At 38.2% G+C, this 12,878-nt stretch overlaps 1 gene segment (V, D, J or C); it reads right to left on the bottom strand.

The window, feature by feature from the left end:
- Positions 1 to 1,307: 1,307 nt before the first annotated feature.
- On the bottom strand, positions 1,308 to 1,832 carry LOC118580220. The segment is given in 2 exon segments: positions 1,308 to 1,630; positions 1,784 to 1,832. Coding segments are annotated over 2 exon segments (372 nt in total).
- Between the last annotated feature and the right edge of the window lie 11,046 nt (positions 1,833 to 12,878).

The raw sequence follows: 12,878 nt of genomic DNA, 5'->3' as shown, positions 1-12,878 counted from the left end.
CTATTTGTCCTTGTGCCTCTCCAATCTTGATCTAAAAAATTCACACTCTTATAGTCCCTCCTCTCTCTCAACAATTGGACTCCTGGAGCTCCACCTGGGGCCTGGCCAAGGATCTCAGCATCCACTTCCATCAATTATTGGATGAGAGTTCCAGCATGACCATTAGGCTGTTTTGCCATCTGATCACCAGACTAGGTCAGATCAGGCTTTCTCTCGACCATTGCCAGCAGTCTACAGTGGATGTATCATTTTGGATTTCTGGGGACCTCTCCAGCACTCTGCCTATTCCTGTTTTCATGTGGTCATCATTTATCATGGTCTGTTATTTCTTGTTCTCTCTTTGTGTTCTTGATCTAACTGAGATCTCCTGCTCCCCTAAGCTTTCTTTCCCTCAAACTTTGCCCTTCATTACTCCCACTGTCGTTCAGGTTGTTCATGTAGATCTCATCCATTTCTCTTTCATTGGGTGATCCCTGTGTCTTTCCTAGAGTCCCATTTTCTAGTTAGCCTCCCTGGAGTTGTGTAGCAGTCTAGTCATCTTTGTTTTACATCTAGTATCCTCCTATGAGTGAGTACATACCATGTTTGTCCTTCTGATTCTGGGTTACCTCACTCAGGATGATTTTTTCTAGATCCATCCATTTGCCTGCAAACCTCATGATGTCATTGTTTTTCTCTGCTGAGTAGTACTCCATTGTGTATATGTACCACATTTTCTTTCAATATTATTGATTCTTATAAGCAGCCAGTGGACATAGGAGCCAGAAGAATTTTTGTGAATTGATGCAATCAGCTGAAAGCGTCAACAAACCACTGCTGGAATTTCTAGACACAGCAGAGAATCATGGCTAAGCAGTCTTCTTTTCTCTGTCACTTGTACTCTAGCTCTTGCGAGAAATCCAGAAATGCTTTCTAAGTAAGCTTCTGTCGATAATGATTCCCTCCCTTTGGAATATTGACATTTATAAGTTAATTTTATGAACATAAAGAACTTTTGCTGGAATATCCACAGAAGCTTTCACTCTTTTGTATGAGTCCCAACTGGTGGTAAATCTCAGACTCTTCACAGGGAATGGCTGTGTTCACTATTAATGTAGAAAAGACATTGGTACTTTGTAGTGCTTGAGATAAAGTGGAAGAATGATAGACTACAGAGACAACTGGTTAGGCTCTTCTACCAATAAAAAAAAAAGTCGTCATGAACTATATTAAAAATGCTCTAACATCTGAGAAAGTGTTTCAGTGGATGACTCACCACAAGGAACATCTGCAGCAGCCAGGCCACATACTTCTGCTTCTTTGGGGGTTTATGTTATGACTTGTATCACTGTGGTAGGATAATCAGTATAATGGTGACAGTGATAAATCGCTACATCTTCAGGCTGCAGGCTGCTGATCTTGAGAGAATACTGTGTGCCAGATCCACTGCCACTGAATCTAGAAGGGACTTCATCTGCCAAACTATTTGCATTATAGATCATGAGCTTAGGTGGTCCCCCTGGTTTCTGCTGATACCATGCTAAAGCACTGTAAACGTTCTCACTTGCCCGGCATGTAATGGTGACACTTTCTCCCAGAGACACAGACAGGGACGCTGGAGACTGGGTCATCTGGATGTCACATCTGGCACCTGAGATTGGAAAATTGAGAATAAATAAATTTGTATAGAGTTAATTCTATTACAAAAAGACTTTCACAGAGATAATGAAATACTGACCAGACTCAGTTGAATAAATTTACAATGCTATTTGGAAATTTCTTCATGGAAATTAAAATTCTTTACCTAAAAGCCAGAGCAGCTGCAACACCAGGGTCTGTGTGGGGGCCCTCATGTCTGTGCTGTGACTGTGTGAGGCTGACTCCAGCACAGGAGCGACCTCACTATGAAGAAGGAGATCGGGCGTGCTCAAGACACATGCAAATCAACAATAGCTGAGTGCAGCTGCAGGTCTTGCCAACTTGGTGACTTATTACAGCCTGCGGTCCTCTTATGTCTCAGATCAGGAAGGTAGTACAGGTTTATTTGTAGTTAATATGCTCCTCTTTGGACAACAAAGAACAACATAATAGCAGTTGCACTTTATTTTGATATCTGTCATGTTTATGTAGAATTTCTCTGATATGATTACCACCGTGACAGGGACTGTCAGCTATGGTACAATTCTAGAAAGTACATAAATCCTTACAAGTTCCTTTCATAGGTAGCTGTAGATGTTTTTAAGGCCAGGCAGCTATTTCTTTTTTTCCATTTATTTATGAGATTGTATTTTAACTAAGACATTTCTCTCTTCCTTTCCTCCCTCTAAGTCCTCCTAACACCCCCTTCACCCTCCTTAAAATTCAGAGCCTATTGTTACTACTGTATTATTTTATGCATATTGTTGTATATACATGAATGTTCCTAAATGTAAACAGTTAACTATATATAATGATACTTGAATATGTGTTTCCAGGTCTGATCACTGGGCCATGGGCAACCAATTGGTGTGCTCCTTCCTGGGGAGGAGTCCCTCTCCTGCTCTGAGTTTTACTCGGTTGTCTGTAGTCCTTTGGAGAGAATCAAAGCCTCATGGGCTTTTTCCCATCCACCTTTGAATGCTTTTTGATGTTCTCACTGTTCAGCTCAGATTTGATTAGTAATGTTTGTGAGAGTTTACAAGTATATCTCCTGATGTTACTAGGTGGCAAAAATATCTCTTTCAGGTCCCTGATCCTATGGCTCTTACAATCTTTTCATCACAGTTTCAAAAATGTTCCCTGAGTCTTGAATATGGGAGTATTGTGTAGATGAATCTACTGGGACTTAGCTCCACAACCACCCCATGCAGATTCTTGTTCACAATGATTCCCACATGAGGAAATGAATACTACTTGAAGACACGGTTTGTAAAGGAGGAGAGGATCTCGTGTAACTAACCCATCTTTCAGGTAAACAATCTTGTTTTACGTGTTTATCACAGCTTGGCTACACAAGAACTATCTCTATCAAGATCACAGGAAGTTGTGGGGCTTCTTCCTTTGTATCTGCATATAAATTCTCTTCTTAGATTATGCTAGAATTATATCTAAACCCAATACTCCTGTGAGGCTTCAGATTATTAGACATGACATCTATCCCTCCTTACCACAAGTGATTGTCTTTAAGGAATATGAGTTTTCTCTTAGAAATTATCCATCAAGTCCTTGAATGTAAAATGGTTTCAGACTTGCATATGCTATGGGCATCATATTTCTTCCAGATATTGAAAGGACATTACCTATAAGTTTTGGGCAAAGCAACATGATGCATGGTGAGAGAAACATGTAATACATGTAGAAGAAGGTTAACATGAGGAGTTATAACCAAAGTGATGTTTAGAGTGTGTTAATATCAGAAGTTAGGTTATAATGGACTTACTGAGAGGTGGAATGGGAGCAGTTTTTCATGTGCAGACAATTGTTATATAGGAGACAGAGATCAGACAGGGTGAGAACGAACCACTGTTATGGCCAGAAATTGATGATGGTCACAGGCAAGGAAGGTATCAGAAACAATAGGTAGGTGGATATGTTCAGAAACTGGTTGCCCTATAAATCAATGACAGGAGTGATTCTGGTGTATATGGTCATAGATTTTTGCATTGAGAGATATATCAAAGAGTCTGCAATAGAGATAAAATCTGTGCACTCTGCCTCAATTCTATCCATTAATATGAACATATTTCATGTACTGACACCATATGTGTATGTTTTGTTTAAGCAACAAAATTATGCTCACAAACATACAGATTCCAGCAAAATGGTAATTTATTTCACAGCTGATAGCAACTATTTTGAAAAAATACAGCTGATTGGGCAATGTTATTTATTTATTTGGATACAAATCTGAACATTATTGTAAATTACAGTTAATGTTTTAAAGGTATGGAGTTGGATAAATGTATATGACCATGTTGCTGCCTGTGCAACACCAGTATGTCTGGTTCCCACAGAGGTCAGAAGAGAGTGGAGTATCTCCTGGAACTGGAATGGTTTCAAACCATCATGTGGGAAATGGGAATTAAGCCTCCTTTCTCTGCATGAACAAACACTGCTCTTAGAGCCATCTTTCCCACCAGAACCTGAAAATTATCATTTTAGATGGCTTATGGCCATTTTTCAAATACACAGTCTTATTTATTACTTTTCCCTTTTCCATTATCTGTTTCTAAAACTCACCCTAACCACATACCGACTTTCATCTTCTTTGCAGAATCTTATATGACCTTGGTACAGAACACTCATCCACACAGTGGTTATATAGAGTGTATTTGTTCTATACATAGAAGCAGAACTGAAATCATAGTTATTCACACCCCATGTCAAGAGAGCTGGTTGAAGTCATTCTTTGTGTGTGCTGTACCTGACCTAGCCTGGGGGAATCAATAGAGATGCTAATCTTCTGTCTTATTCTCGGAGAATTAAGACTTTACTTGCATCAAATCTATTTCATTATTGGATTGATAAAGAGTCTGAGTGTTTTCAGCTGGCTACCTATCTATACCTTCATTTCCTTCATGAGGTTTCATTCTCAGATCATCCTATAATTCTTTTTGGTCACAAGGTACGATTAAAAAACTGGGTCAGTAACTGTCCAAACCAAACCTGTAATAGTCAAAATCATCTTGAAGCCTATTTTCCAGCACACGCCATTGTCATTGAGAAAATAACTATACAGTCAAACTACAATCTAATTATTTTACTGTTTTGTAAACCTCCATGGCATGCACAATTTATTATACATAAAAGTGTGTAAAATGATGAGATTCCTCAGTAGAAAGACACATCATCACTAATAGGGTATGCCTAATTCTGATAATATGTGTTTGCTCCATGGATTACTGTCTGCATATTTACTAGAGAACAGCAAAAGGAAACAACACATGAAAGTGATGTTTATTTAGTGTGGGGAAAGTACAGGTCCTCCGATCCTTCTCACAACAGTGACAAGAGGCTTTGGAGATCATGAAGTTCACAATCACATTCCTTCACAGCCAGTTACTTCATGTCCCCAAATACAGAAATAATATGGTTTCCTGTCTCAATTCTAAGAAGCTGAGGACATTCATCCATATAGGAAAAAAGCCACAAGGAAAAATAGTTAATTTTCATAGATGTATACCCATAGTAATGTTTAAGATTGGAAAAATGCACAAGAGACTTTTCAAAAGCCAATAAAATGTCATGCCTTTCAGGTATATCACTTTCTATAATGATCCTTTGAGATCATTAGAGAATTAGGTGTCAGGTCTATGAGGTAAAATGTTTTCTTTCTGACAGGATTTATTCCTCTGGCCTTTATGTTCTCAACTTTGAAAACTTTTTAGAGTACTAACCAAGATCCTCCATTCAGGTTATAAGAATCCACACTCCAGCTGCTGCATCAGCTCTGCCCTGGACTACATTAAGTGAAGGGGGAACAAAGCAGGCATCACACTGACTCCACCCTCCACTGTTACTGAAGATCATTGTTCAGGGCCAGAGCCCTCAGACAGGCTTTTCTTCCTCTGTGTCATAAGGAACAGTCAGCATCTCCAGGCTCCACTGACTAACAGTGGGTAAGTAAAGTAGTAGGACCACTCTAGCATACGTGGGAAGTGTCTAGGAGAAAATGCTGCAAGCCACGTGAATCAAAAACTAGAAACTTCTCTTGTCATTGGTGGTCCTATGTTTGTTGGTCAAAAGCTGGTGATTCTGACTGGATAGATATTTGTTAATGTCTCCCCTATTGGAGAGAGTTTTAAAATGAGAACAGGATTGGATTTTGTCCAAATGGGGACCCAAAAAGGTGGACAGTGATTAATGCAAATTTCAATGCACTCAGCAAAAATTAATATAAAATTCTGAGAATGTTTCTTCCTATGAATGATCAGGAGTTTTAGTAACAATTCTGCATGGGCCCTCACACATAAATATATACAGAAACATATAGATATGCAGTCCAATTCTTGCTATCAAGAAGTAATAAAATATGCTGGGATGTAGCTTAATCATGGACTTCCTTCCTACTCTGAAAAAATAACCGTGGGTTACAATTCTATCATTGCATGAACTGGGCATGGTGGTGCATTCTTGTAGTTCCAGATCTTGGAAGTTAGAAGCAGGGATTCCTGAATATCTAGGTCATTATTCACTACAATAGGAGACTAGTCAGAGCTATATGAAACCCAGACTTTTCAGGAAATAAATATTTTGGAAGCCACTTAGAAAATATTAATGACAATACATTGATCATAGTTACAAAAGTTAATGGAGTACAAAATTTATTACTTCCAACATATTCAATACATATTTGAGTTATATCAGATAAAACCACATAAATTGGCAATAGTATTAAGAAAATACATTTTATATTTAATCTCTGGATCATCCTAAGCTTGTATATGATTAGAACTTGTATTTGGCCTTATTGTGTCAAGGCCATCCAAGATGAATGCATTCCCTACTTCTATAACAAATTGTAGGCTTTTTCATGTCCCTTGGTTAATATGGTTCATTGTGTTCTTTTTTTCCCTCTTCTGTTTTCACATTGCTGTTGTAGCTACTGCAAAAAAGCAGTAGCCTGTGGGCAAGAAAAAAATCACAGTACCCACAAAACCCAATGCAGGAAGAGGTAAACATTTTATATCTGAAAGAAGGATTGCACTGAATATGTAATGGCTTGAAATATGTTTTTTAATTATTCAGGTGAACCATTGTATGAAAGAGCATAGTTGTAACCTCGGTATGTGAGTATATGTAAATGTTGTGTAACTCTAGATTATAAAACTTAAATACTATATTATAAAATGTCCTCAACACACACTTTAGATTATAGTATGGAGATCTTTTGCCGTAATTTGAAAGTTTTACGATAGTGGTTGTTTGTTAGGTACGATCAAAGGAAATACATAACATCTCTACAGTGATACATTCTACAAAGTTGCAGTACGATACTACCACAATATTCACCACAAGAAGAGTTGATAAAAACTCTGCTTTCATTGTTTAGGTCTTTCCCATGGAGACAGAGAGTCTTGATGAAGGATTGTTCTGAGGCAGAGCTGTCACTCCTCCAGAAATTGGAAAGTGATATGAAAATATGAATCATGAAGCCTTGAATATATTCTCAAAATTTCAAAGATAACCTCCACAGGATCAGTGCCAAATTGAGGATATCTGAATCATAGCTCTCAAGCATTCTTCTGCACAGAATGTTACAAAGATGGGACTATGCATGTATTACCCATTATTTCCATCTACACATTTTCTATTCTTTTGTGGACAAAGGGATTTCTTAAGGTCTTTCAGTGAAACTCAGCTTTGATTCCACTGCAAAAATATTGAGAGAATCTATCCTATATTCATCAAATAATTGACCATATTACATCTTCTGAGGGAAAAGCCACTGGATCCTGAGAAGGTGAAAGACTTTTTCCCCTCTATTTGTAGACCTTGTGAGTGGGACACTGTTCTTTTGTTGATAGTACTAAGTGGCAGCATCTTCTACCACCATGTTGCTGATTGTGAGAGAGTAAGATGTCACAGACTCACTGCCACTGAGTTATGACTCTGGAAGTCAGATTGGAAATGACAAAAGCCAGGAGCTGAGGATTTGCTTTCTGATTCTGTTGATACCAGTGGAAGTTAGCAGAAATGTAATTTGAGATGGCCTTGTAGATGATAGTGACCCTCTCTCTTTGAGAAACAGCAAGGGATGCTGGAGACCAGGTAACAACAATTTCTTCATTTAAAGAATGGAACAAAAGATGAAAGGATATAGAACTTAGTAAAAAAAATAACATTTCATAATACCTTCATATTACATTCCAGGCAAAGAAGATAAAGATGACAACAAAGAAAAAGCAGAGGACAAGGAGGATGAGAAACAGGAGGAGGAAAGAAAGAATAGAAAGAAGGAAGGAATGAAGCAAAATTCCAGTATATTTTTATATCATGCACACTATGCAAAGCAGAAAAAAGATCATGTCAAAGAAAAAGTAGAAGAAGAGAAGGAGAAAAGAAATAATGAAGGAAGGAAGGAAGGAAGGAAGGAAGGAAGGAAAGGTGCTTCTTTTAAACTAAAGCATCCAGAAGGAAAAAAGATGCTATGTTTTAGCTTTGAGGCTCAGCTGTTTCCCATCCTCTAAACAAAGCACCAAGAAGTTGAAAGTTTGCACCAGTAAATCCATTTCATTGTCTGGTCTCTGTCTCTAACCACAAACTTCTCTTTTTAAGTTCATTCACTCAAAAATAAATTGAGCCATTTTTGGTTTCTGAAGACCAGAAATGCAAACAGCAGCATGTAGGCTAGGTTCATCTTATCTCATAAACACATATGTCCTTTCACTTATTTGTAGTCTTAAGTTGGTAAAGACTCAAAGTTCTCGTTGTTTTTTTGTTTGTTTGTTTATTTTCTCTACAGTGTTGCAAGCTCCTGATCAAGAGAAATTCTCACGTGTTTCCTAATAGCTAGGTTCAATTTGACTCAAATGGATGACAGTTTCTACTCTTTAGTGTCTGGTTTTTATTTAGTTCCATGATAAATCCCAGCAAAGGGTGACTATAATGTGGATCAGAAAAGGTGAGGCCCCAGATCTTCCACCTCTTTCTTCTGAGAGCTTTTCAACTAAGGCTTTGCTCATACATTCCAGTCTAATCAAATGGCCCTGAGCATGTAAAGCCCTAGAAAAACAAGTGTGTTGTGACAATTTGTGATATGCAGATATCTCCACAAATGGTACACCCTGCTAAACACTCATTTTTGAAACAGAAGGAAATAGAAATATAAATTTTGTAGCATCTATTATGAATCCAACATTCTCCCTCTTGGTGATTTTAAGATGTCCTTGGGCTTCTGATCTTCCTCAATCAGGGCTGCTTTTTATAACCTGGAATGAGCACCTGGAGTACATTTCACCCTTTTAATGACATTGAATTTTCAGGATCATCAGCGTTCAGAGGTTGCGTTAATGAAATGTGATCAGACCAATCTCACAGATGTAATCAAAGGCCTGAAAATATTAGTTTCGTTAGTACATCAAGAGCTTGGGAAACTTTTTTATTCTTAGTTTTTCAGTGATGTTCAGCTCTTAATGTTGGTGATTTGACAAAATAAACATGTTAGTATTGCCCTCTGTTGGAGAGATATGTAATAGAACAGGTCAGAGCCTAGAGGAATAATCACAAGGTTGATGATCAATGTAAATCTTTATGTGCTTGGAAAAAACTTATGGAAAGCCAAAACCTGGAGTGTCCCTCAATCTGTGTATTTATAGAAAAACTAATAATTATGCAAATTCAGTCCAATACACAGTGGTAAACAAACATTCACCCCACTTCTTGTTATGTAAATATAAGAAAAATAATAAGAAGGCTTATTTAAACATAGATGCAAAAGTTTAGAAAGTATCTGAATTCCTAAGAATACAGTATGTCCATGTTCACCGATATCATGTCTCACAGTGGGTATACACCAAGTAGAATCATGTAGATCAGAAATAAGATGCATACCACTGTAACTGTTATGTTTTCATACTTGCCATGCTTATGTTACTTCTATAAGAAAACATTCCACAGCCACTCTCTTCATTGTCTGGCTCTTACATTTTTATGAATCATTTTCTTTAAGTTTCCAACATCTTAGAGCAGGCAACATTTTTTTTTTCTCTTACGGCTAAGCACTCGACAGTCACTTGTTCTGACCAACATGACCATGCATCGGTTTTTGTATTAACCATATTTGATTACAAACAAATTTCTATGATGACTATAACATTTGTCCAAAGGTGATTAGCGACTGCAACAAAGAAATATAGAGTGGAAATTGTCATCTTTACATTTTGCCAATTTAATTTCTTCATTCAACCTTCACTATAAGATGTAGTACCACCCTTCTTGTCTACATCTCTCAAAGATCATCACTTGTGAAGGAAATCAGAGAATTAATAAGAGGTTAGACTGGCCACAGAAAACACTAGACAGAGCTCTTAAACTATTGAATTGTGTATATATTCAATTACGATTTGGGATCCAAAAGAGGCTCCATGGTAGTGCATTTGAGAAACCTTTCACTCTTGTCATACGTATGTAAGAGTCTGAAGGTATTGCAACTTACTATTGTCAATAGTTCTACAAGTTACTTGCAATAACTCTTAAATCACTCAGGTCAGCAGATATCGGGGCTGAAATGTCCCATTTGTTTCTCTCAGCATCTCTATTATCTAATAATACTTTCTGGTACAAACAAACTTTGAAGATATCTAGTAAACTTTGATTGGAAAGTTCAGGAAGGGTCCTTTATCAAGCATTGACTTTACTGCCTCTTAGCCCTGGTAGCACAGTATGACAAGAATTCTCATGATTTTCTTTATCTTATTGTTTGTCATGTTTTGTTTCTCTGAGTTACAGCACCAGGTAGGGTTAGAATATTGGCTTGTCACCTTAACCCTCCAGTGAGTCTTAGTAAGCCACATCCTTACCTTGAATTAACTCTGCCATACATCACACCCCATGCAGCTTTCTACCATGAACAGAGTTAACAATCCATGTTCTGCTGTGGTTTTACAATTTCAAGTGAATTCATGATCAAATCAAACCTGGACTCTCAATGTCCTTTTCCAAATACTCCACTTTTGACACCTTAAATAATATGGCCTTAAACTTCTGGCAACAACGCAAAGCTAAATAACTCAGCTATCCCCTTTGAGCCTTTCTATAAAGTCAGTTTATTTTGGGTTTGACCTCATATGCCATCTCTCACATGAAGGCTTTCTCTATTATCCTTTTGCATGCTACCTAATTAAAGAATTCTAACTCCAGTGTTCTTAATCCCTTCTTTCAAATATGTTTTATTATTTAAATACATGATTTTTACATGTTTTGGTGTTTTCCCTATGTAAAGATCTGTAGGAGACTGTCAGAAGGCCTAGAACTGGAGTTACAGACAGGTGTGAGCTTCCACATGGGTGCAGAGAATTGAATGTAGTTCCCCTGGAAGAACAGATAGTGAGATAGTGCTCTTAACCATGGAGCCATCCCCTCTTGAGTAATGGGATTAAAGGCTTGTAACAGAAAGCCTTTGTCTCCCTCCAGTTTTTAATGAAGGCAACTTATTCTTTCTCTCTCTCTCTCTCTCTCTCTCTCTCTCTCTCTCTCTCTCTCTCTCTCTGTGTGTGTGTCTCCATATATGTTCATATTATGAATATATATTCAAAGATTTGTTAATTTTGATTTTATGAATACGCTATGTGTACCAGGTATTGGTCAAATGCCATTGGAGGCCAGAGGATTCTGTTGGCTTTCATGGAACTGAAGTTGCAGATGGTTCTGAGGCACCATGAGCATGCTGGCACCCAACCTATATCCTCCTCGAGAGCAGGAAATACTCTCAACCACTAAGCCATCTTTCTAAATCCTCTTACATTGCTTTAAATAAATTGTTCATTTATTTCTTTTTAAATCATTCTCAAACTAAATCATGAATCCTGGTCTTGAGATCCTTTCTTCTAGTAAATCTCATTTTTGAATGGTTATCTTGTGATAGTTCCTTTAACAAACCAACAGTCATGCATGACATTCTTTCTATTCTATTTGCCAAATGTGAGTAATACAGAAAAACAGAAAATTTTGTAGACATTTAAGAACAGATTGGTTGAATATAGAAAATTGGTATCTCAATAATAATCTTTGAAAACTTTAAGAAATATGGTGATTTGAAGCTGAAATATTTCCTAAGGCTTAAAGATTGAAAACTTGATTCCAGGTTAAGTCCTATTTTGGAAGTGTGCCATTGCCATTGTTGGTGGTACTGGAATTTTGTTTATGTCATGGTCTGTTGTACAGGTGAATAGAGCTTTTGGTTCAAGAAGCAGAGTTCACATTCAGCTTGCCTGAATGGATCAGAGAGTCATTTGGGGACTCAGAATGAATGAAAGAGTGGCCCCTGGGAAAAAGAGGCCTGGCCAAAATGTTACACAGTGCTTTTGGAACCAGGAGGTGAGGGTGTGTCACAACTGTGGTGACTGTCTCAGGGTCTTATCTTCCATTTGTCCCTGAGTTTTATATTATAATAAATGGCAAAATAATCCTTCATGGTGACTGGTCTTTTTCCTTTTCTTTTTTTATTATATTTGTGTTTTAATTTTACATATCAAGCATGGGTTCCCCTGTCCTCCCCCTCCCACCCCCATCTTCCCCCCAGCCCCTCCCCTCCTTTCCCATCTCCTCCAGGACCAAGACTCCCCTGGGGATTCAGCTCAACCTGGTAGATTCAGTCCAGGCAGGTCCAGTCCCCTTCTTCCAAGCTGAGCAAAGTGTCCCTGCACAAGCCCCAGGATCCAAACAGTCAGCTCATCCACTAAGGACAGGTCTGTGTCCCACTGCCTGGGGGTTTCCCAAACATTTCAAGCTATTCAATTTTCTCACTTATCCAGAGGGCCTGATCCACTTGGGGGCTCCACAACTTTTGGTTCATAATTCATGTGTTTCCATTCGTTTGGCTATTTGTCCCTGTGCTTTTCCAATCTTGGTCTCAACAATTCACACTCTTATAGTGCCTCCTCTTTCTCGACAATTGGATTCCTGGAGCTCCACCTGGGGCCTGGCGGAGGATCTCTGCATCTACTTCCATCAGTAATTGGATGAGAGTTTCAGCATGACAGTTAGGGTGTTTGGCCATCTGATCACCAAACTAGGTTAGATAATTCTTTCTCTCGACCATTGCCAGTAGTCTACAGTGGATGTATCATTGTGGATTTCTGGGGACCTCTCTAGCACTTTGCTTCTTCCTATTCTCATGTGGTCTTCATTTATCATGGTCTGTTATTCCTTGTTCTCCTTTTCTGTTCTTGATCCATCTGAGATCTCCGGCTCCCCTAAGC

This window comes from Onychomys torridus, chromosome 3 (genome assembly GCF_903995425.1).
Source record: "Onychomys torridus chromosome 3, mOncTor1.1, whole genome shotgun sequence".
Taxonomy (NCBI): Eukaryota; Metazoa; Chordata; class Mammalia; order Rodentia; family Cricetidae; genus Onychomys; species Onychomys torridus.
The sequence above is the reverse complement of the archived record's forward strand: the minus strand, read 5'-3'. Positions and strand labels throughout refer to the sequence as shown.